This window comes from Notolabrus celidotus, chromosome 7 (genome assembly GCF_009762535.1).
Source record: "Notolabrus celidotus isolate fNotCel1 chromosome 7, fNotCel1.pri, whole genome shotgun sequence".
In the NCBI taxonomy this organism is placed as follows: domain Eukaryota; kingdom Metazoa; phylum Chordata; class Actinopteri; order Labriformes; family Labridae; genus Notolabrus; species Notolabrus celidotus.
The window spans coordinates 32,794,441-32,820,291 of record NC_048278.1 but is presented as its reverse complement, the minus strand read 5'-3'; the positions used below and the strand labels follow the sequence as shown (position 1 = coordinate 32,820,291).

The window sequence follows — 25,851 nt, the reverse complement described above, 5'->3', positions numbered from 1 at the left end:
GGGGCACGTGCCTCAGTATAAATGAGCTGTGCCCCAGTATCAGGGGCGGACTGGCCATGGGAAGGGAAGTAAAAGACTTTAGGTGCAGTTGTTAATGTGTTGCATCCACCGCAGTGTTTCCCATACATTCATTAATTCCTAAATAAGTGAAGTCCCACTATCCCCAGCACTGCTTGCGGTTAAAAAAAAAACATCATTAAATTCACAATGGTTTGAAAGCTTTCCCTGGTTATAATACTCTGTAAATAGAGATGCAGCTTTTTGTTTCTCATGTAGGATGTTTGGTAAACACATGAAACATGACACATTTGTGAGCACTGGTTTCACTAACTGGAAAAAAGCTCTGGATCTCTTTAGAGGGCACGAGAAAACACCTACTCATAAAAAGTGTGTGTGTGTGTGTGTGTGTGTGTATGGGTGTGTGTGTGTGTGAGGAAGGGGAAATAGTAGGAGGCCTGTGCCCCAGTAGAGCTTTGTGCCTAGCAACGCCCCTGAGTTGGAGTATTATTTAACCAAGCATGCAAACAAACAGAGTACAGTGGAAACTTTATATGAATATTGAAGATCCTTTATTATAGAAAAGTTCATTTTCTTTGAAATGAAGGGGATTGGTTCGTTATATGATTGAACAAGCAATTACATGATCACAGTGTTGTAGTGTTGTCTCTAACTCAACATTCATGCTTGTTAACATATGTTATTTTCAATGTTTTGGTGAATTCTGGTGAAAAAACTTGACATTATCATTCCTGAAAGTCTCTGAAAGGTCCAGCATAAATAAAGTAGGTAATTGTTGTCTGACCCATTTAAAGGAGAATCAATCTAACATCTTCTCTCCCCTCACATGTTCATGTTTTCATCAGCACCTCGCTTCAGGTGGTGGAGAAGAACATGGAGAACATCCCAGGTGTCTCAGGTGCTGCTGATGACCACCTTGATCCAGTCGGTGAGCCTGGTGATGCGGGTGTAGACACCATAGTAGTCCGGACGCCCGCAGCCTCTGCCCCAGCTCACCACACCTGCCAGGAACCAACGACCTGACTGCTCCTGGCAAACTAAGGGACCTCCAGAGTCTCCCTGATAGAGAGAGGAAAGGTTTGCTGAAATACAGGCGGCATCATATGTTCCTTCTGGTGAACATATAATGCTTTTAATAAATATTCACTCTCTTTAACTTTACTGCCTTTTGTATAACAAATGTAAACTAAAATGGGTTATATTAGGGTAGATTGTTTTTTACACTGTATCTTACAAATGAAACATGAAAAGCTTTGGCTTTTTCAAGTGTTTTCATGTGTCATGAGTCTTGTTTCTTAATGTAACTGCAGTTAAAATATTCATTGAAAAATGGAAGGAGAGCCTCAGAGCTGCAGGAATTATCTTCCTCCACTTGAGGGCAGTGAAACTCCAGCTCCAAACTAAACACTGACAACATGTACACTACCTGTCAAAAGTTTGGAAACACCTTCTCATTCCAGGGTTTGTATTTATTTTAAGTATTTGAAACACTGTAGATTAATACTGAAGGCATCAACACTATGCAAGAACATATATGGAATTATTTTAAAGTGTTAAACAAAGCAGAATATGTTTTATATTTTAGATTCTGTAAAGTAGCCCCCTTTTTCCTTCATGACAGCTTTGCACACTCTTGGTATTCTCTCAGTCTGCTTCATGAAGTGGTCTCCTGGAATGGTTTCTAATTAACATGAGCCTTGTCAAGAGTTCATTTGTAGAATGACTTGCCTTCTTAATGTGTTTGAGACCATCAGTTGTGTTTTTCAGAGGTAGGGTTAGTTCACAATGGGACTACTGTTGTAATCCAGATTATGGTAAAACCAGATTATTTCATAGTTTTGATGTCTTCAGTATTAATCTACAATGTTGAAAATATTTAAAATAAATAAAAACCATTGAATGAGAAGGTGTGTCCAAACTTTAAAGACATCCTGGACACTTAAACTTGTGAAATCATCCACTTTGTTACTCAGACAGTTGTTAATTTAGTCAGTCTGCTGTGTGGGGCTGGTCAGATATCATTCAGTGGGTTTGTGTAGCTGTTGTCTAAAAGCAAGCTGCCTTATGCAAAAGCTAAAAACTCATGCATAAATTTCTATTTACCTGACAGGCGTCTTTCTCCCCAGTGCGATAACCGGCGCAAAGCATTCTGGGAGTAACAAGCTGGCCATAGGAGCGTACACAAGCTTCCTCGCTGACCAGGCGAACATCCACCTTCTGAAGCACATTACTGGCACGGCCTGAAGAGGTCAGAGGGACACAGTCAGCCAGTGTTCATCCTGCTGGGATTCTTTCCTCATTGTGTTCAAGAGTTATATTTGCAACATCAAGCAAAGAGTCATATTTGATTACACTGTAAAGGAGAAATGATTCTTGAGTCTGCAGAAAACTCAAACTGACATCTGTAATGCTCAGTTTCCATTCACCTGCTGGAAGCCAATTCTAGAGCTGCAGATCACAGAACCATAAAACCCCCCGATGCACAAAATATTGTGGTGTTCAATGCCCATTAAAGCCACTTAAATGTGTTGAATTTCTAGGAAACTGTTTGTGCAGAACAATGTTTTTTAACACCTTTTTCAATCTCACCTCTCACCTGGTTTCAGCGTTCATTGTTCTTCAGAAACCACAACCAAGACACCACCAGACAGATCACTCTACCTGCTTCTTGCATCTTTTAATCTAATCCTGTTCATTTAATAGGTTTTCACTCTGCTATCTTAATGGCAAATTAATGTTCCTCCACAGAGACTTCCCACATCCAGTCACAATCAGAAAGTGCAACAGAAGAATGTTGTTTTAAAAGCTGCACAAATCCCCTTCCTGTGAAAAGACTGCATTAAACTCAGTCGGCAACCTCCGGCCTAAAAGTATGAGGCCAATGCGGAGGTGCTAAAAACTGCAGTTCATCGAGGATCAGCTTGAGGCTGGCTCTGGAAGTACCAGAAACCACATACACACCAATTCTAAAAAGCCAATCTTAACAGAAGAAAGAAAGAAAGAAAGAAAGAAAGAAAGAAAGAAAGAAAGAAAGAAAGAAAGAAAGAAAGAAAGAAAGAAAGAAAGAAAGAAAGAAAGAAAGAAAGAAAGAAAGAGAAGTTGTTGTTTTTAAGGGTGGGTTTCAGTTTTCAGACACTGTTTCTTCTAAATCAAATACAAATATACATCCTCAAACTACATGCACACAATGAAACACCTCCTTTTGAGCATAGCTGTCTTATCCTAAAAAACAACATGACTGAATATTAGTATATCCAGCTCACTATGAGAAGACATTATATCTCAACATGCTCAAATTAAACTTTGTAATCTTATTTCAAGTACAAGATGCTCTTAAACCTAGAGAAGTGCCGCTATGATACAACTCAAATTAAGGTGAATATATCTCAAATGAAGAAGTTGACATGAAATCTATTTGAGCAAAAATCTTTTTTTTTAATTAAAAAATATTAATTGTTAGCATTCTGAGACACTAAGCTTTTAAATACTGGTAAAATATTACTTATAATAAGTTTTCCCTGCTAATTTTAAGATCACAGTTTTCTAAATATTATGTCTTATTTTAAGAAATCTTACCAAGCAAATTTTACTTGTTCTATTGGAAGTTTATTTTTTCTTATTTCAAGGTAAAAGTACCTTGAAATAAGTTTTTTTTTTCTTGTTTTTGGAGGGTCATTTTTTCCAGTGTATGGGAGGAGCAGATATTTTTTAAAGAGGTCAAAAACCTGTCAAGATTAGGAAAGACTGCCTAAAAGGCCTCTCTGAAACACAAATGATTCCAGAACAAAACTGCACCTTACAGACACTACACCACTATTACTTCATCCCTCACAATGCCCCAATTTTCCCTTCCCTCTGTCCCTCCTCACCTCCCTCACGGAGGGACCCCCAGCCAGTCACCCAGCAGAGCAGGTCAGGCTCCAGCTGGTGCGTGGGCGGAGGCAGGCAGGCGGGTCGAGCATGTACCACCAGCCTGTCAAGCTTCAGCAGGGCCAGGTCGTAGTCGTGGGACTCGTCATCGTAGTATTGGTGGAGGAGGATCCTCTGAACTCGAGCCACCTCCTCAGTGGGGCTGCTGTGGTTCAGGAGGAGTTTACCCAGGTACACCGTCCACATTGAAGGGGAGAACAGACTGCAAGACAGGGAGGAGGACGGTTACGCTTTACAGGGAGAAATGTTTTTTTCTTTAAGGTAACATTTCATGTCAACTTCATCATTTGAGATATATTCACCTTAATTTGAGTTGTATCATAGTGGCACTTCTATAGGTTTAAGAGCATCTTGTACTTGAAATAAGATTACAAAGTTTAATTTGAGCATTTTGAGATATAATGTCTTCTCATAGTGAGCTGGATATACTAATATTCAGTCATGTTGTTTTTTAGGATAAGACAGCTATGCTAAAAAGTAGATGTTTCATTGTGTGCATGTAGTTTGAGGATGTTTATTTTTATCTGATTTAGAAGAAACAGTGCCTGAAAACTGAAACCCACCCTTAAAAACAACAACTTTTCTTTCTTTCTTTTATTCCTTCTTTCATTATTTTATTCTTTCTTCCTTCCTTCCTTCCTTCCTTTCTTTCTTTCTTTCTTTCTTTTATTCTTTTATTCTCCCTTCCTTCCTTCCTTCATTTCTTTCTTTCTTTCTTTCTTTCTTTCTTTCTTTCTTTCTTTCTTTCTTTGAAAGATGGAGCTGTTTTCTGATAGATTCTCCAATAAAATGCATTTACTTAAATTAAGTAAAGGGTTTGTCTTAAATCAAGATTATCCGTCTTCTACAAATAAGATCTCAGCTTGAAAAATGTCTGAAATGTAAAATAAACCTTGTTTCTTCTAGATTACAACTCAAAACAAGATCATTTCAAGATTGTTCGACTTAACAAGATATTTAAGATGTCTTAAAACAAGTCCCTCTTTCTTGCTCAAATGTTACTTGTTTAGTAAATGTATCTTAAATCAAGTGGGAGAAGACATTTTGACTAAAAATGAGACAATTTCACTTGGTAAGATTTTGAGTTTTTGCAGTGATCTCAATTACTGCTGACAAGAGCTGTATCTGTCTTGAAAATATACCACCTACTTTAGAATAAAGATTCAAATAAGTGTTTTATTTTTATGTAAGACATGAGTAAAAACCTTTCTCTTATATTTGTCCTCTCCTCTGCCCTAGTTTTGAGAACATTTTAACACCTTAGTCAACACACACTTCCTCCTCTCTCTTGCTGCACTCACCGGTCGTCATCAAAACAGTGAGCAGCAGACACCACCCACTGGCTGGAGATCAGCGTGCCCCCGCAGATGTGGGTACCTCGCACCTGCAGGCTGACCTGCCACGGCCACTCCCCTTCTGAGGCGTTTGTACCCCCGACGATACGGCTGGAAAACTGCCTCAGGCCGCAGTCTGACACACAGAGCAAAGCATGGATGGATGTACTGATAGCTTGATATAATACTTATAGTACATATAATACTAAACAAGCAAAGCTGTACTAGAGAAATGTGTCTTTCTTCTTTCATTGGGGGAAAAAGAAAAAACTAGCTCTACATTAATTAAGAGTATTTTTCAATTTTTCTATAAAAGTGTGTCAAAAATAAAAAATTTTAAAACAATAAGAATAAATGGAATAATAAAAATGGCGTGATTATCTTCCTACCACACTGTTTCTCATCTGATGCGTCGGGGCAGTCAGTGACAAAGTCGCACTCTGGGTTTGGTTTCTTCAGACATGTTCCATCGGCACACACATAGGTCATATCTGTGCACTGCACAGCTGGACACACACACACACACACACACACACACACACAAACACATATTTGTAATACTTTTGATGTAAAAGTCTTTGCAAAGAAATTCTCAAACGTACAGCATGTGTTGTGAAGAACTCAGGATGTAGGGTAGAATACATCTCAGGAGGTGTAACTATGACCTACAGGCAGTGGTGTACTGTAATAGAGTTAAAGTACTTGAGTACACTTTTTGAGTATCTGTACTTTACTTGAGTATTATTTTTTGGGGAACTTATTACTTTTACTCCACTACATTCAGAAGACAATTATTGTACTTTTTACTCCACTACATTTCTATCAATGCTCTAGTTACTCACTACTTTTGCTGTGAAGTCAGCTCATGAATATTTATCTCTTTTCTGAAATCTGATCCCTAAGACAGTAACATGTGTTTGTGTAGTTCTGTTTGTCTCAGTGGTTTAGTCCTACCTGTATATCGTGCGTCTCCACAGTTGAACGTGGAGCAAACACAGAGCAAATTTCACTCAGATCAGGCAGTTCATTTAGAGGTGGTAATGATAGCTATAATTCTCCACCTGAGCTCCCATGTCCATATCTTCAGCCCGTGTTAGAGGTTTTTGAAATGAAGAATGATACTTATTGTTTAGAATGTTCTCTCTGTTTACCACTCTGCCCAAACAAACAAACATTCACTGTCCAACCTGAGAAAGCGTGTTGAGCTATAACATTTGTTTCATTCCAGATGAACATTTCAAACTAAGTTGTCTGTGTTTGGAGTAACTTAGGTGCTGTTTTTATTCCATGGTATATATGTAATGTAATGTAACCGAATGTACTCCCATGTATTCTTAACTGCATTTATGTATAATGAAAATACAATGTTTTGAGATTTTTTAAGAAGTACCTTGAAGTATTTTTAAAAGTAAGTACTTCAGTACTTTAACTCAAGTAATAATCTGACAGAGCAACTTTCACTTGTATTGGAGTAATATATGACCTGGTGTATCTTTACTTTGACTTAAGTAATGAAGCTGTGTACTTTGTCCACCACTGCCTCCAGGTAGATAAGGTATAAGGACGTACTGACTGTAAATGGCTGTGAGGTATTTTGTGTGTGTGTGATGAACGTCTGATACGTTGAGTCTGTACATGTGGTTTGAATATGTTACCATCTGTACAGTTCATCTCGTCCGTTGCTTCAGGGCAGTCCGGGTGTTGGTCACACACCTTGAAGTAATCCACACACTGGCTGTCCTCTGGACACTGGAACTGTGCCACACACACTGAAACACACACAAACACACTGTAATGGCAACTTTTTTAGCAAAAACCTTCTGGGCCACTTCTGCAGGTTGTGATATTTCTGGCTTGTGTGTTGCAAAACAGGTTTACTCAAAAAATGGAATGGATGCCATATAAAATTAACCCTCCTGTAATGTTCGTTTCTCTGGAACAGCAATAATGTTCCTGGGTCAATTTGTCCCAGGGCATATTCAATTATCCAAAAGTGTCAGAACCACCAAAAAATCCCAATACACATTTTTTAAATCTAATTTTTAACTCCATTACTAACCATTTAAATCAATATTTAGTCCATTGGTGTTCTTTAATTCTCACAGATCATAGTTCAATGAGGACAACTCACTTGTTTTTCATGAAAATTCATGTTAAAACATTTTTAATGTACATTGGAAGGTCCTAAATATAAATACAATAGTTTTACTTTTGAATTTTTTTCTTTCTATGAAGTGATGTTAATAAATTAACACAAGACACCTCTTCTGTCACATGCTGCCCAGATTTTTAAGCTTCATTTAGCTGGTTTGGAAGGCACATATTGCATTAAATAGACTTTAAAAGGGTCAATTTGACCCACAACATGACAGGAGGGTTAAACAAACTGAGAATTTATTAAAAATATCATTGTTGTTTTTTCTTATGTAAGTAATGTGAGGTTTGGGTGGGAGGGGCTTGGGGTTATGGTCATGAAAAGGCCAGTACAGTTGTTGTATTTAAGTACTGCCATTGGTGCACACGCTCTTTGTATCTCCTTTATTTACACTGTCAATGCTTATATGCACTGTAATAACAAAATCAATAAAAATAATTGTAAAAGAAAAATATCAACAAACAAAAATCACCTCTCTTGTTACTGATAACTTCTATTTCCTCAAAAGTTAGAAAACATGCTCCTGTGCTCAGATTAAAGCACACATTCCAGCGCACATGCTCAGTTGCTCCCATTTAGCAGCACTAATTACCTGCAGCATGACAATTAAAGGCACATACATTCAAATGACTCTATGGCTCTAACACACATGCAAAGTGTTGTATTTGTGTTGATTTACTCTGTGACCTTACCTCGTATTATGAGCCTTTTCTTTGGCCATGTGGACCTTTTTTCAAATTTTATTGCACCCAAGTAATGTCATTTTATGTATTTTGACAACAGCTGAAAGCATCAAACTTCCCCACTTTCATTGTCTCTCTGATCTGATGCAACAAGTTCCAGTTTTTGAGCACTGTACAATAAGTACTGAGCGGTTCATTTAGAATAAAGATGAAGTATTTACCACAGTTCCTCTCATCAAGGCCGTTGGGACAGTCTTTGATCCCATCACAGAGAGGAACACACAGGCCATTAACAGTGCACAGAAACTGACCTGGGCAAGCTGTAACACACACACACACACACACACACACACACACACACACACACACACACACACACACACACACACACACACACACACACACACACACACACACACATTAACTTCAACAATCATCTTATTTGTTTTAGTTATTTAAATTTATTAACAGCTAATTATCCAAATGTCTTGTCTGACTCTCCTTACGATCTGACAGGTTGAAGACGCTGTAGTGCAGCTGGAGGCCCGGCCCCGTGATTGACACCTCTGATGTCATGGAAACAGTAGCTGTCATTGAGAGCAGGAAGAGGCGTTCGCTGTACGGCTGCAGGCTCCTGATACCGCACATCCTGAGAGAGGGACGGAGACACTGAGCTCAGTGAGAGTTACAGGTGCGTGAGGCCCTGCAGGGAGACTCTGAGGGACACTCCAAGTTTGAGAAGAGTGGTTTAAGCTACAGTGGAGCACTTGAATACACGTCTCCTATTACAAAGAGACCTTTACTACACAGAGTATGCCTCTTAAGTGAAAACATGGCCTCACATTAGATGTTAGAGTGGAAATCTTACAGTGCTCTCATATGAGGCGCTGCTGCCCCCTGTTGTTGAAGGAATATTTTGTCATGGAGACAACAATCTCTCCATCATGTCATTATAGAGACACTTTTGTCTTAATCTGGTCAGTTTGAGCAGATTATCGTACAGAGACACTTTTATAAAGTGATGCACGTCACTGCCTGGAAACTTTTAGACGCACTCATCGATACTTCCTCCCACATCAAACCACAAACAGGTGTCAGTTTTAAATAGACATTACTTCACCAAGCTGCATATATGTTCTGGTCTGCCAGCTTGTCGGTGTTGCATCTGTATCCTGTCAAGTAATCAATATGTTATCTCTTTATTACTGCCACTTGCATGTGGTTTGCTGTTTAGTGCTTATCTCTAGGTCTCTGTCTGACACTTACGCTCCAAACAGAGGAGTATGGCTCCACAAAGTCTTGTACGTGACCAAACGTGACCGAATTTTTCTTGTTTTAAAACTTACTCATATTGTTTGATCTGGAAGCTTCAGCTGTTTTGCAAAAAGATGGTTGAATGGTTTGGTTACTGAGGACAGTTTAAGCCTCAGTCTGTAAAAAGCTATTCTTATTTATTGTTTTAGTGAAATTGTTCCTAAATCTGACTTGTTTTCAGCTTTCTAGCCCCTGGAGGTAAACTATGAGGAGCTGGTGTTGGTGTGTCCTCTCACTCCACAAAAAAACCCAAATCTTACCAAGTGTTTTTGTCTAATGTGTAGTCATAATACCTCATTACACGTCATCTAAGCCGCATCCTGCCAAGTTAAGATATAAATCTTAATTCCAGACATTACAAGCTAAAGGGACTTCATTGATTGTATTCAGTAAAAATGGCTGTCAATGCAAAGGCATAAGGATTACATCTTGTTTCAAGAATCAAATCAAGACATCTGGACGTGTCACATCAATATAAGAGTTGAGGTTTTGGAGTGCAGATATCTGTCTTTGATGGTGCAGATAAAAACGTGATTTTCTCTTCACTTGTATTTCCATTCAGAAGGCAGCTTACTCTGACACCCTCACTTCTGACCATAGACTGTATAAATAATGGACGTAGTATCCGTGACGTCACCCTTCTGTTTTTGAAGTGCTGTTTTGAGGCCAATAGGTGGCGGCAGCGGCAGCCATATTGGAAATGTTGAACTCAACATAACTGCTGTCGAGCAATTGTGACGTAAAGAGGCGAGCTTTGAGCCTCCTAGCCAACAGCTACAGTGTTCCCGCCTGTCAGTCAAGTCAGCTGTGCCTCTTATTGGAAGACTTGTAATCTTAATATCTTCGAAATTGCTGAGTTAGAAAAAAATTCACCCCCCTCACAGTGTGAGCTGATCGAGAAATGAGCTATCCAGATTAAACTCTTTTTTTGTACCAGGCTGTAAACATGTTTATTTCTGCTGTAAAGATCGGCTTTTTGGAATTTGTGTGTATGTGGTTTCTGGTACTTTCAGAGCCAGCCTCAAGTGGATCCTCGATGAACTGCAGCTTTTAACACTTCCGCATTGGCTTCAAAGACCAGAGGTTGCCGCTTACTTCTGACAGACTGGCTGGACTCATTGTAGTACAGATTATGTCATGATCCTTATCACGGCAGCCCTCCCCTCTCCCTCTTTGTGTTTGTGTTTTGTCATTTCCCTGTCTGTTACTCCTCCTCCTGTGTCTCTTCCCTTTGTTTGTTTCTTGTGGGTGAATGTGGGCAGGTTTTCCAATCAACAGGCAGCACCAGGTGAATCCATTCACTAATCAACCCTCTCCTATAAAGCCTCTGGATTTCCTCCTACTCATCGCCAGATCGTACCTCAGTTTTCAGTGGTATTCTGAGTCCGTGGCTCCTCAAGCATTTATGTTTTGCTTTTCTTTGTGTGTGTTTAGCTGACGTCCTTGTGTGTTTCCATCTTGCTTCAGAGATTGCCGTGCATGCTTCCCGCTCTCGTGCTGATCGCTTCCCTGTCTGCTGCTGAACCTGCCTGCCTTTGCCTGAGCTCCAGTTACCCCGTGTGAGTACGCCGGAGAGAGGGACTGCTCCGCTCTGTACTAACGGCGCCATTACCACAGAGTGAACTCCAATAAAAGACTTGTATTTTCACAATCCATCTTGCCTGAGTTCTGCTTTTGGGTCCAGTCCTGGTGACAATCCATAACAGATTACCTGCGGTTCTGGATGATCCACTGACCCTGCGTACAGGCCTGGTTGTACGCGGCTCTGCTCAGCTCGTAGCCTTCAAATTCCAGAGACAAACCCAAACCTGTACTCGGCATCTGAAATCATAGAGGGCAGTATTAAATACCTAAACACCCATGCTCAGGGTTGGAAGCTACATTTCTGTATTTCCTACCCCTCTGTGTAATGTAACCATATCATTACTTTTCAAATGATTCATAACTTAAACTCAACAGTGAAAATCTGGAGGAGCTTTGGGGAATATTTCAAGGGAAGAAAAAAGTTTGATAACTTAAGAACTACCATAAGAAAAGATGCTTTCAACCATACCCCTGCATACATCACCATTTGATAATGTTACATAATATGAACTATTTAATCATCAATCTTTATATATAGCACCAAATAACAATGAATGTTATCCCAAGACTCTTTCCAAACAAAGCAGGTCTAGACCGTACTCTATGTTCTATTATTAACAAAGACCCAACATCAAGACAGGATAAGATCCAGTCCCATCTTACAGACAGGACTCAGTCTGATCTCATCTTAATCCACCATGAGCAGAGCACTTTGCAGCATTTAGCAAGTTACAGTGGCAAGGACAAACTTCCTTTTAACAGGCAGAAACCTCCAGCAGGACCAGACAGCCCACTGCCTTGACCAATAAACACAATGCAGTAATATTAGCCAAGTGGTTGAATGCTAGCCTTTGTGTTCACTATATCTAACTGGTTAGAAGGGTTTTTGAAAGTCTTTAATAAAGCACAGTGTACCTCAGGACTCCAACCATCTATCGTCTCTACATCTCTGACAACACTTTGATAACTGGCTGTGTTAAATACTTGATTCTGATTGGTCAAAACCCCAATTACAACAGCGTTTGATGATGAATGTCTGTCTTACATTGAAGCTCCAGGTACAGTTGGTGTCAGGGGGGTAGTAGCTGGGGAAGAAAGGTGTCCTCAGTGTCCCCTGGACCCCTGAGACGGACCTCAGCTCTATGGTGGAGTTACAGTCTGTGAAGGGGAACATAATGCTAGAGGTACTTCAACAAATACAGTCTGCTTCATGAAAATACTTTATCTAAATAACACCAGAGATCAGGACCTGAGAGAATGAAAATCTTTATAAAGACTGCAGGATCCACTGCTTGACAAACACCTACCCGCTACGAAAACAAGAGTTTGGTGCAACCAAGCGGCCTCAAACTATGAAGCCCATGCGGAAGTGTAATAAACTGCAATTTATCGAGCATCCACTTGAGGCTGGCTGCAGAAACACCAGAAACCACATACACACCAATTCAAAGAGGCGATCTTTGCAGCATTAATAAACATGTTTACAGCCTGGTTCCAAAACAGCACACACTGTACAGGGGTTGAATTTTTGTCTAACGCGACAGTTCAGAAGATATTAAGATTACTAGTTTTGCCCAAACAAGGACATGACTGACTTGATTGACAGGTTGGAACACATAGCTGTTGGCTAGGATGCTCAAACCCCACCTCTTTACCTCACACTAAGTTTGGTTGAGTTCAGCATTACCAATATGGCTCCCGTCAACAATTGGCTTCAAACAGAGCTCAGGACTTCACGGATACTACGTCCATTATTTATACAGTCTATGGGTGCAACATGACAAGAGCAGGTTGCAAGCACCAATAAATCAGCTTTACTGGCTGTATTATTGGCAGAGTAATGTCATTAACTAAATCTATTTCTGTGATGTCACCCATCTGTTCCTGAAGCCCTGTTTTAAAGCCGATCGCCGGCGGGAGCCATATTGGATATGCTGAACCTAACTTCTGTCAAGCTAGTGAGAGGTAAAGAGGCAGGCAGCCTTTTCGCTACCAGCTGCAGGGTCCCGCCCTTCAGTCAAGTCAGCCATGTCCTTAAATGGGCAAAACTTGTAAGTTTAATACCTTCACACAAAAAAAACACCCCCCGTACAGTGCGTGCGGATAGAGAAATAAGCTATTCAGACCCAAACTGTTTTTGAACCAGGCTGTAAACATGTTTATTTCTGCTGTAAAGGTCGTCTTCTTTGTTTGGGTGTGTATGTGGTTTCTGGTGTTTCCGCTTGATTTTTCACAGCACGTTAAGTCACAAGATTCTCAGCTCTGTAGCCTGTCAGAACAATGATAATAGTGTTTTTATTCATATTTTTGAACTCTCATAGAACAGCTGTGTGGACATGGCAAAGCCTCAATGACTCAATAAGGGGCACTTGACAAGGCAAGAGACAATTAAACTCCAGTGCCAGCATCAGCACATGGCCAAACGTGTGAATATGGACACTTAAATTTGGTTTTGCTGATGAAAATGTCATATTTTGTTATGCTTGATGTTGGCAGTGCTGATTGGAGCCATGTGTGTACATTTATTTTCTTCGTTTCAGGCTGTGGCTCTGCAAGTTTACCAAAAACACGAAGCAGAGACTGTAATCGCTTATCCACATACTGTAGATATTGTTTTATTACTCTTTTTCTCAGATTGAAAGGAACAGAGCAGAGTTTGATGTAAACTTTGCTCATATGTGACGAAATGTGGGGACGGCACATTCTGCTGATTCTAAGCCTGGGATTGTGTTTTGCATTTCACTGTTTAAGATGTGTTTTTGTGTGGTTAACTTGGACCAGTTGTGGCGTGTTTTTCATTCCTTCAGTCGGGGTCTAAGAGTATTCATCAAAGTATTGAAAGGCCTGTGTGTTCAGGTGGTCTTACCCTGGTGGTCCCAGGCCTGTGCAGACAGCGAGAAGGGGTCCTTATAGTTGTACAGACCTTGTTTCCAAACAACTGCCAACCACTCTCCTGAAGACAGGACACGCACCACACGCTCATGCCTGCTGCAGCCATACACACTAGGAGGCCGGAGGAAGAAAAGTAGTTCATATTTAGTGCCTGAACCAAATAAAGGAAGGCCTGACAGTGGATAGAAAATCTGTATTTGGGCAATCAAATGGCTCAACTGCAAATGAATACATCTATCTAACTGGATTACACTCACGAGGTGATGAGCTGTGTGTCGCTGGGGGTCAGGGAGTTGTACACCACCAGCCTGTCCCGGCACTCCGGCAGCAGCCACTCCATGTGGAGCTCCAGCTGGGAGCCGGGAGCAGCCTGGAGGTGCCACAGGCAGGAGGACCGCTGCGTGTCAGGGCCACGGAGAGCCACAGGACTGCTGGACACCACCTTCTGGTAGCGATAACAGTCTTGGGAAAAGGATGGCACAGTGTTACGCTTAGGGAGTTGAAATAGTCTTACTTGGGTTGTAGTCAATTCTATCAGATTCATTAGATAGTATTTTATTGATTTAATGTGAAGACACTTGGAGGTATTTATAGACTGAATCACAATGCAGGGTCATGTTAGCCTGACTTTCAAATTATAATTTAGCATCTGCGCATCAAGCAGATATGTAAAGCTTTTAAGTTTCTATATTTGATGAGTGTACAGTGATAAAGTGAGGTTATTTTGAACACCGTACACAAGGAGTAAAAAGTGCATCATTAGCATGCTACATAATGCATTTTTGTGACTGGTACATTGTTATTTTCATAGCCAAGATGTTATCAGCTTATCATTATGAATGCTAAAACTTCAGACTGTAAATCAACCCCTCATGTTTACATCTACTCCTCACACTGCAAAAACTCAAAATTTTACCAAGTGAAATTGTCTCATTTTTAGTCAAAATGTCTTCTCCAACTTGATTTGAGATAAATTTACTTAACAAGTAACATTTGAGCAAGATAGAGGGACTTGTTTTAAGACATCTTAAATATCTTGTTAAGTCAAACAATCTTGAAATGATCTTGTTTTGAGTTGTAATTTAGAAGAAACAAGGTTTATTTTTTACATTTCAGACATTTTTCAAGCTGAGATCTTCTTTGTTATTGAATAATATTGATTTAAGACAAACCCTTCACTTGATTTAAGTAAATGCATTTTATTGGAGAATCTATCAGAAAACGGCTCCATTGATAAAAGAAAGAAAGAAAAGTACTTTTTTTTTTAAGGGTGGGTTTCAGTTTTCAGGCACTGTTTCTTCTAAATCAGATAAAAATATTCATCCTCAAACTACATGCACACAATGAAACACCTCCTTTAGAGCATAGCTGGCTTATCCTAAAAAACAACATGACTGAATATTAGTATATCCAGCTCACTATGAGAAGACATTATATCTCAAAATGCTCAAATTAAACTTTGTCATCTTATTTCAAGTACAAGAAGGTCTTAAACCTAGAATAGGGCAGCTATAATACAACTCAAATTAAGGTGAATATATCTCAAATGAAGAAGTTGACATAAAATTTCTAGTCCAGAAATCTTTTTTTTTTTTTTTAGCATTCCTGGCTTATTCTGAGACACTAAACTTTAAAATATTGATAAAATATTGATTAGAATAAGTTTTCCCTGCTAATTTTAAGATCACAGTTTTCTAAACAGTACGTCTCATTTTAAGAAATCTTACCAAGCAAATTTTCACTTGTTCTATTGGCAGATTTTTTTGCTTATTTCGAGTTAAAAGCACCTTCAAATAAGTTTTTTATCTCGTTTTTGGAGGGCCATTTTTTCCAGTGAAGGCCTCTTTTCAGCCACTCTCCTGTTTTCTAATCATTTCCTTTGTCTAGTTGAAAGTTTGCACCCGTTGCCTTGAGCTTCAGCTCTGTTTTACTTTGTAATCTTATTTTCAGTGATTCTTCATACTGGGACTTTGTGTTCTTGTTTCTTGTTCCAGGTTTGCCTACCTCGCTGCCTGCCTGTACCTTTTTAAATGAACAATAATGCATTGGATTGCTGTAATCTGTCTGATAACTTCTGCGTTTGGGTCTTACCCAACCTCAGAGCGCTGACTGAAATAGCTTCATCATTTTGCGCCTGGAATACTGGCTCTTTCTGATTAACTGAAACAATTTTGGAGCAGATTTCTGATTTAAGCACAGGGCTTTGAAACAAAATAATTTATTTTTGATTATTTTTCACCATAGATGTGATTTTCTCATCTGCAATCCCGTAATGGAACAACCGTGAACATGTTGATTGAAACAAGCGCTCTTATTTCTGCAGATGCTTTCGTGCATTCAATATTTGTCTAGTGTAAAATGTAATCTGCTGCATGCAAATCACATTTTAATCAAGATTAAAAAGTAAACGTGAGAAATTATGACCAAGCAAAAGGAAATAAAGTGTGATACCAAATGTGGCTTTTAGGAGCTCTACAACTCTGGGGTCGGTTTCTGTGAGGAGCAGGAAACAAAAGCAGAAAAAAATGAAAGCAAATAAGAAAAAACAAACTCATATTGCTAAGTTGTCCCCTTTTTTTTTTTTTTTTACAGATCTTAAATTTCTGTCTTGCACACAAACACACATTCTCCCTCTCTTGCTCTCACCGCTGACAAACATCGAGGGGAGGTGGAGGAGGTATCCATCACAGCTGGACATGACCTCCTCCGTTGACCCTGAGCACCACCTCAGGCCGCTCTGCAGGCAGTCAGTAACCTTCTCCAGTGTGACCCTTCCAACATGGCTGCCTGGCACTGACATCATTATCCAGAAGTGAGCCACGACACTCCCCTCCCTGCAGCAGACAGCCGTGACCAAAATGCACTCAGTGGTTAAAGATGTGATTTATCTGTAACCACACTGACGAAGTGATGTCACAGTAATCTTTGACGTATACCTTTTCATCGCTTCATCTACTTTACTGACGAGCAGAAGTAAGTTTTGCTGCAAGAGCAAGAGGGAACAGGCAGCTAGTGTCCAGTGGTCCATTCGTCTGCATGTCTTATGTCTTATTGCACTATTGCTTATTTGTTTCTGAGGAGGGTGTTCATCCTTGGTATTAGAGTTTTGCTGTTATTTGCAATTTGAGATTAAAGTTTGTGTTTACCTTCTCTATGTTTGTACCCCTAAAAACTTCTAAACCTGCGGATTCATGCATGTTCCTTATTGCATGTAGTTCCCTGTAAGACTTTAGACTTTATTGTCCCCTTGGGGAAATTCTTTTCCACAGCAACTTTCTGCATTTCCACAAACATAGACAAACATAGAATATGCACTATAGGCTCAACCATCTGTCCACCAAGACATCAACACTCAGACAGAGTTGTGTAATTCAGCAAGGCCTTTTGTTCAGGCTCGCTATAACAGCAGGGATCAGGCTCTTGCCGAGGCGGGCCCTTCTACACCTCTGTGCTCTGTACCTGCGTCCTGGGGGGAGTGGGATGAGGTGGGTGTTTAGTGGATGTGTGATGTCCTGCTCTATTGAGGTTGCCATGCGTATGATAGCCCTGTTGTTTAAGTCTGTGAGGTTTGGTGTGGTGGTTATGTGTGTGAGTTTGGCCTTGGGTGGCATGATGTTGAAAGGACACCACAGTAGTCACTATGTAATGTTTACAGCATATCTATAGCTGGAGTCCAACATGATGATGACAATCTCTATCAATGATACATGTAAACAGATGTATTCATTACATCAAAGCGCATGCTGGTGAGCAGAGAAGAGTGTGAAGTAGCTTCTTTACATGCATGAAAACACACTGTTTGCATGACATTAACCCCGTCAACCCCACCCACTCGCTTGCAGTGAATTTTCCTGACTTTTACCTTCTGAGCTCACAAATCTGTTCACCCCAACTTTTGCAGAAGTGTTACCAAGGGGCTGGCACTCAAAAGGTTTGGGTGTAATCAGAATCAATAATATTGCCAGTTGCGTTCACACATGCAGCTCAGGCTTTAATTTTTATCAGGATTATTCCCATAGAGATACAAGTTGATCTACGTACCCGAAGGCGAACACAGTGGTGTAGTTGAAGTATCGGGACAGACTTGAAGCTTTAATTATCTTCTCTATCTGAAAGAAAAGAAAAAAGACAATATCACCTGTTTGCCTCTTAGATAACTTAAACAGACAATGCATGCAAGCGTCATTGGACATCCAGTCAGTCAACATTCATGTTTTCCCCTTGAATTCCAGTCTGGTCTTTTTTTAGAGTCAAGATTTGGACTGCCTCAGGAGTTGATTGTTATCAATCTGCAAAGATGCTTAGTCTTACTGACCTGTTTTCAGGCAAAATAAAGGAGCTTTTATGTCAGGTAGTTTAACTTCATCGTGTGTTGAGTTGACTCTCCCTCCCTGCCACTACATGGCACTGTGCCTGCTTTAAGTTGTGCAGGATAACTGGGCGGTGCCGAGCACACTGTTATATACAAGTGTGTGTGGCTGGGTCTCACTCTTGCTCTCCTTCCGTCCCATTCACCTGCCAGGTGGCTGCAGCCTGGTTTGGCATGGAAATTGTTTGGCGTGGCAGAGGCTATCACTTGGCGTGGTTAAGCTGTTGTGGCGCACGCTACCTCAAGGCAGCTCGGCTGATTGCTGGAGCAATGACGGCGGTTCACTCGGCTGGAGACTTGTCTAGGTATGACCATGTGTTTCCTCGTGTTTGAGAGGTGGCCTTTGTGGCCCCCTGTCTGACGCTCCGAGGCTGCGCTGCAGTGTGAGGCCCTGGTTGTCGTGTCCCGCTATCCCTCCAACTGCTGTTTTGGCTCTCTGTTTGGAGGTTTTGGCTCTCCGTGCTTTTGAAGTTTGGCATTTCAAAATAAGTTTTGCACTGCATAAGAAGTTGGCCTGAACTAGTGCTAGTGCTGGTCCTGGATTGACAAGCGGGACCTTATGTAACCCACTGCCGACCTTAAGAGTCCTAACCTTTAGTAATTTGATTTCTTTGGCACTACTTCAAATTTAAGCGTTTTGCGTTTGTTAATTTGTTTTTCATTTGTGATTTTGGTTTCTTTGGTTTTTATTTTGAGTTTTATTTTCTATCACATTGTCTCTGCACTGAATGAGCACTCCATGGCCTGTGTTTAACTCCTCTCTATGATTGTGACAGGTGCAGAGGGCTTGCATGGCAGTCCAGTCCAAAACCGTCTCTGGCCCTGTGGTATACTACAAACCTGAGTGACCTTTTTGTTATTTAGAATTTCCTGGAGGTGAAATTCCCCTAGGTGGCGTTGCCGTTTTGTTTATTCAATTCATACCAACCCTGCTACAATAGCAAAAACCTAAACTAAACAGCCCAGGCCTGAAAACATAAGCACCAGATGAATTCTTGCACACCATTTTCTGTAGTCCCTTGGCCTCTCTCTTGAATGCAGCGCTGCTGTGTGACGACAGATCAGCAGAGAAGTTCCTGTTGAGGATGGACAGGTAGGCCGTGTACTGCTGCTGGACACGAGGCTCCAACACCCAAACCCTGTATTCTGTCACAGAGGAAGGGATGTTGATGAGTGTAAAAGTGACAGTTTTTTTAATGGAGCCTGGTTAGACTGTAAACTATAAGCTCTTCCAAACCCAGCACTCACACCAAGTCACTCCTGCACAATAAAAGCTCTTTGACTAAAACATGAACGTCATCACTATAGCATCACCCACTGGTTTCTTTAGAGGTGTTTTTAAACCGTTGTCACATACTGACTCAACTCAATTTTCTGTCAACGTAGATACTGTCAAAGAGGCGGAGCTGTGGCAAACAGCTACAGTATGCCTGCGTCAGTCAAAACAGTTGTGCCCCAACGATGCAAACTCCTGGCTTTTGAAATGACTTAACGGATGCAACAAAAGAAAAATTCAACAGTTTAGAAAGTTTAGATATTTCAGTCAAATGTGTCTATTAGGCTACCAGAAGATAAGTCAGGGGAGCACTAAGGTCTATAAAGGCGTTTTTCAACCGGAGGAACTTTACCCTGGAACTAGGGACTTTACTTCTGAACTACGTGCGTTTCGACCAGAGGAACCAGGGTCTAAATTTAGTTCAGGGGTAGTTAATCCCCCCCACCTGAAAAGCCCCTGCTTGGTAGGGGTGGTTAATCGGTCCGATTTCCCGATTCGATTCCGATTATTGAGCTCCCGATTCGATTACCAACCGATTTTTGATTATTAACGTTTCTCGATCACAATTATTGATTTTCTGTTTGACAGTAACCCAAAATTATTGCACCATTAAGAAATAAGAGTCAGTTGCTGAATTACTTCTCTTTTATTGAGTAACAACTTAAAGCACTTCATGTGTAGTGTAGTTGTAACTTCAGAATTATTTGTTTCTAACTTGAAACAAATGTCCACACTTGGAGTTTTTTTCTGTAGAACAAAAATACAGCTTTGGAACTGTGTGTGTTCACAGCTGTGTAACACCTTGCACCTTTTATATACTGTAGAACACAGAAATGACACAACACATTGTGTTGTGACTGATCAAACTTTACTAAACAACTATCAGTGGTCTAGAATGACCAGATTCTTTGCACTCTCATTACAACAACAATTAAATGGAAGGCTTATTTCCTTTAGAGGTAGAACCAACTTACTGTAGCTTATATACTGTAGAACACAGAAATGACACATTCAACGAGGCCTCACAAGACGGCAGGTTCTGCTGCGTCACATTCACACATGCAAACGTGCAGACATTTTCAACTTTACGCACAGAGTATATATCGCGGAGGTAACCAAATCAATCAAAAAAAGATTCCCATCTGAGCATCATCTCTGACTTGGACACCATACTCAATGCATCTCGCAATCCGGGGTGCTGACAGCGCTTTGAAGAGTTGCTGCAGGATTTCCTCCCGCTGAAGCGAGTGCTTGCGGGATCAGAAAAACCCTCGGTCAGAGTCTTGCCGACTTCCGATCACTAACGTGGAGAAATGTTCCCTGATTTCAAAACTTTGGCTAAAGTGGCGCTTGTAATTCCAATCTCCAGTGTGGCAGCAGAGCGCAGATTCAGCCTCTAAAACAACATCAAGCCATGAGAAGTTGTCTGTCCGAGGCAAAAGTCCAAAACCTCATGACAGTACCCCCTGCAGCCATACCACCTGAGACGTTTGATTACGCACAAGCGGGCACGCAATTCAAGTCCACGCGGACCCCTAGGAAGGTGTGAGAGTGTGCGTTCAGGCCACAGCAGGTGAACTGTTCCTATTTTAAGTGCAATCGTTTAATTTCATTGTTCATATGTAGCTACTGGGGCCACAGTCAGCGGAGAAAAGGTTACATGTGTGATGTGTGATGGCACGGTGTGGATTCTCTGTTCAGCTTGTTCGGACTGAATATTAATTACAAATGAATGAAAATGAAATGCTTTTGAACATGTCATTAATCATCATTTTAAAGATTAAAGTGACGGGTAAAAATAGATTATGACGGGACTTTTATGACCCTGCAGGCAAAAGACACAACGAAAAAGTCTAGCGTACCTCTGGCTCCAAGGCTTCACACACACACACACACACACACACACACACACACACACACACACACACACACACACACACACACACATGCAGACACAAAGCTCTCCGTGTGTGAACGTTTGTCAACGTCTGCATAACTTACCTACAAATTATGGCAGGCGTATGCCGGACGTATGATGTTTAACTACCATTGACCGCGGGATAACATTTTTACAAAATAAAATAATGCAAAAAATAATCTATTTTTGAAAATGTAATAATCGATTCATACTCGTCCATAACATAATCACGATTAATCAATAATCGATTTTTTTCACCACCCCTACTGCTTGGGGGGTAGTACTTTTCAAAGGTCCCAAGACTTTCGGGGGGCAGGGCCTGCAATGCTGAACGTGTCTGATTGGTGGATTAACCACAGTGTTTTTATTCCGCCCGCCCACAATAACATCACACACATCTGTGATTCTCTTGATTTCTCTTTCTTTCATTAGTTTTTATTTGTTCTATATTTTTTGTATGTGTGTGTACTTTTCAAAACAAGAAGCTGTGATTCTCTTGATTTAGCAGCTTGTAACAGTAGTCTTCTCTCAGCCCACCGTGAATGCGTCTCTCCCAGTGTTACGGTTTTAAAAGTGACCCTGTAAACTGGAGACCTTCAGCTGAATGTGTCAGTGTTTGTGGAGTTTACACCGCTGTTGAAACACAGAGGGAGTTCCTGGGAATGCAAACTAGTTCATTTTTTATTTAAATGTCAAAATATCCTCATCAGATATTTAATTATAGTCTAAAGACGTTTATGAGGGATGCATCTGGCTGAGAGTCTCCAGTTAACAGGGTTGCGGTTTAAACCACAACACTGGTCGATCTCTGCCACGGCTTTTGAGTTAATAAGGATTTTAAAGCCGTGTTGAAACGTCTTTGCTACTCGCGCTTATCTCCTCTCACGTGTTGATTCAGTGAATCTATCTGTGATGAAATATAGCACCATCTAAAACAGCGCCAGCTGAGTCTCTTCGTGCTAACAGGCTAACTGTTGTGTTGCTCAAAATGATACCTGCCTGTCCGTCTGCTTCTATGGTGCCATCTGTGATGAATGGCATTCGGCTTTATTTTACTGCCCTCTACTGGTCTGGTGGTGTAGTGCATTTACTTTTTTTTCTCCATACATCACTGGCCGGATCAGCACAATCTACCTGGGACTTCAGCCCGCGGTCGGAACGCAGACAACAATGGGGGCATAGGAACCTGTTAGTTCAGGGTAAAGTAGTTCTGGGGGCTAAAAGACCCTGGAACTCTTAGTTGAAATGCACCTTAAGTTATCTTCAGGGGAGCATGAATAGCTGTGCAAAACTATTAGCGGATTCATTATCTCAGTCTAAGCAGGGGAACATATTCACTAGCTTGCCTTCATTGCTATCTGACATGTCTCAAGCTCAACTTAACATTTTTGATAGAGAAACCTTGAATCACCTTACCCAGGAAGTACCAGGTCAGTATTACTCCTGCCGCTATGAGGATGATGATGAGGAGGGCCAGAAGACACTTGCAGCACCGTGTTATCCTGGTCGGTGAAGCCACTTCTTGTCCATCAGCTCCTATCTTTGTAGAACAAGCAAAACTTTGACTTTAAGGGTTAAAAACAAATAACTTTGATTTGTTTTTGCAAAGAGGGTGAAAGCTCTTCAGGAACACAACAATCCTAGACTTTGAGGACCAGGTTTAACAACAGGATGGTTGGATGTTTGTTTTTTTCCTCAGCTGTAAATAACCAGTTAACAATATACATGTTCCAATTTTCATCACTTATACATGTTTCTTTCCCCTCTTCAATTATACTCAAAAAATGGGTTTCAGCTACTTCAAAACTCTTATGTAATCAGTTAAGACAAACATTCTGAGTTATTTCAACTTGATCTGGTTTACAGTGTGGTTAGATGGTTTGGTTTGTCTCTGGAGTTTCCCTGTGGGGCTTTTAAAAGAAAAAAAACAAAAACAAGTCAAATCTTATAGAAACCATCAGGCAGTGCTTTAAGATTTGTCTTATTGACATTTAGCACATATATGAAGGTAGAGCCATCTCTGCGACAAAAGTCATAGTTCAGGACCCCCAGCATCCTTTACATGAGGAGTTTTAGCTGCTTCCATCAGGGAGAAGGTTCGGTCTTCAGGTGCAGCATGAACAGATACAGAGTTGGCTACAATCGGTAACACTGTGACAGTGTGTGAATCTTGTGCTGTGTTGTGTGTGGTGTATTGTTTGTGTAATATCTGTGTGGACAATTGCCCCACTGGGACATTACAGTTATACTCCACTTTACAGAGGGCATGGTGGGTAATTTACAGAAGTTACAGTTGAAACCAGAAGTTTACATACACTCTATAAAAAGACACATCATCTTTTTTTCTCACTGTCTGACATCAAATCAGACTTAATGTTTCTTGTTTTAGGTCAGTTAGGATCAACAAAATTAGTTATATTTGCTAAATGTCAGTATATTGAGAGAGATAATTTATTGGAGGTTTTAGTATTACTCTCTTCAAAGTCAAAAGTTTGTTACATACATTAAGATTACTGTGCCTTTAAACAATTTGGGAAAGCCCAGATGATGATGATGATGATGGCTTTGGAAGCATTTGATAGGTTTATTGACAACAATTGAGTTAACGGGAGGCAAACTTGTGGATGTATTTTATTGGCACAACTCAAACACACTGCTTCCCCGTGAGACATCATGGGAAAATCAAAAGAAATCAGCCAAGATATCAGGAAGAGAATTGTCGACCTCCACAACTCTGGTTCCGCCCGGGGTACAATTTCCAGATGCCTGAAGGTGCCACATCCATCTGTGCAAACAATTATACACAAGTATAAACACCATGGGAATGTCCAGGCATCATACCGCCCAGGAAGGAGACTGCTCCTGTGTCCCAGAGATGAACTTTTATTGGTGCAAAATGTGTTTATCAACCCCAGAACAAAAGCAGAAGACCATGGGAAGATGCTGGCTGAAGCTGGTGAGAAAGTGTCATTGTCCACAGTCAAACGAGTCCTGCACCGACATGGGCTGAAAGGCCACTCAGCAAGGAAGAAGCCATTACTCAGAAAGCAACATAAAAAGGCCAGATTACAGTTTGCAAATGCACACAGGGACAAAGACCTTCATTTTTGGAGACATGTCCTGTGGTCTGATGAAACGAAAATTGAACTGTTCGGCCATAATGACCATCGTTACATTTGGAGGAAAAAGGGGGAAGCTTGCAAGCCTGAGAACACCATCCAAACTGTGAAGTATTGGGGTGACAGCATCATGTTGTGGGGGTGTTTTGCTGCAGGAGGGACTGGTGCTCTTCATAAAATAGATGGCATCATGTAGAAAGAACATTATGTGAAAATATTGAAGCAACATCTCAAGACATCAGCCAGGAAGTTAACGCTTGGGTGCAAATGGGTCTTTCAAATGGACAATGACCCTAAGCATACTGCCACATTAGTAACAAAGTGGCTTAAGGACAACAAAGTCAATATTTTGGAGTCGCCATCACAAAGCCCTGATCTCAATCCCATAGAAAATTTGTGGGCAGATCTGAAAAGGCATGTGCGAGCAAGACGGCCTACAAACCTGATTCAGTTACACCCGTTCTGTAAGGAGGAATGGGACAAAACTCCAGCTAACTATTGTAAGAGGCTTATAGAAGGTTACCCAAAACATTTGACCCAAGTCATACAGTTTAAAGGCAATGCAACCAAATACTAGGGAAATGTATGTAAACTTTTGGCTTGGAAGAAAATAATATTAAAATCTCTAATAAATTATCTCTCTCATTATTCTGACATTTAGCAAATAGAAATAATTTTGGTAATCCTAACAGACCGGAAGCAAGAAACGTTTAGTCTGATTTGATGTCAGACAGTGGGAGAAAAAAAAGATTATGTATCTTTTTATACAGTGTATGTAAACTTCTGGTTTCAACTGTAGGCCCAACCACTGTAAACACATGAGGTTAAGAAGTGGAAGAAGAAAAAAAATCCCAGCAAACCAGACACTTTACTTCTGCACCCATAATCCTCCAGCTGAAGCCTTTCAGACAGAGGCACTCTTCTCGTGCTTATTTATTTTTAATACCGTTTAAGATAACATCTTAGTTTGTGCAGATTTGGGAGGGGACAACATCCACAACCAAAACAAGACCCTCCATTTGCCACATATGGACTTTATGGCTTCTCTGCTTTAACAAGTCCTCAAGTTATACATGCAATAAATTAAGCAAATTGATAAATAAGTGTTAGTAAATGAAGTAACGCAGTGTGTTACTGACCCCATCATTCACAGAAGCAGGAGTGACCCCCTGGTCACATGAAATAGATTTGCTAGAGCCGTGTCCAAGCGCCATCGCGTCACTCCACCTCTGTTGTTCCTTGAGAAATCATCTCACTCT

The 25,851-nt window shown here is 40.7% G+C and overlaps 1 protein-coding gene across 1 annotated transcript; it reads right to left on the bottom strand.

The window, feature by feature from the left end:
- Positions 1–534: 534 nt before the first annotated feature.
- On the bottom strand, positions 535–25,814 carry LOC117815726 (transmembrane protease serine 6). Its single transcript, XM_034687611.1, has 18 exons — positions 25,732–25,814; positions 22,890–23,013; positions 19,283–19,425; positions 17,952–18,019; positions 16,557–16,744; positions 16,362–16,403; positions 14,168–14,372; positions 13,885–14,021; positions 12,064–12,176; positions 11,146–11,255; positions 8,627–8,769; positions 8,342–8,440; positions 6,938–7,051; positions 5,672–5,788; positions 5,250–5,418; positions 3,888–4,150; positions 2,122–2,258; positions 535–1,077 (listed from the first exon to the last, which is right to left on the bottom strand). Exons 1-18 carry the CDS (start codon positions 25,804–25,806, stop codon positions 913–915), a joined length of 2,412 nt encoding a protein of 803 aa, XP_034543502.1. The 5' UTR covers positions 25,807–25,814; the 3' UTR covers positions 535–912.
- Positions 25,815–25,851: the final 37 nt, after the last annotated feature.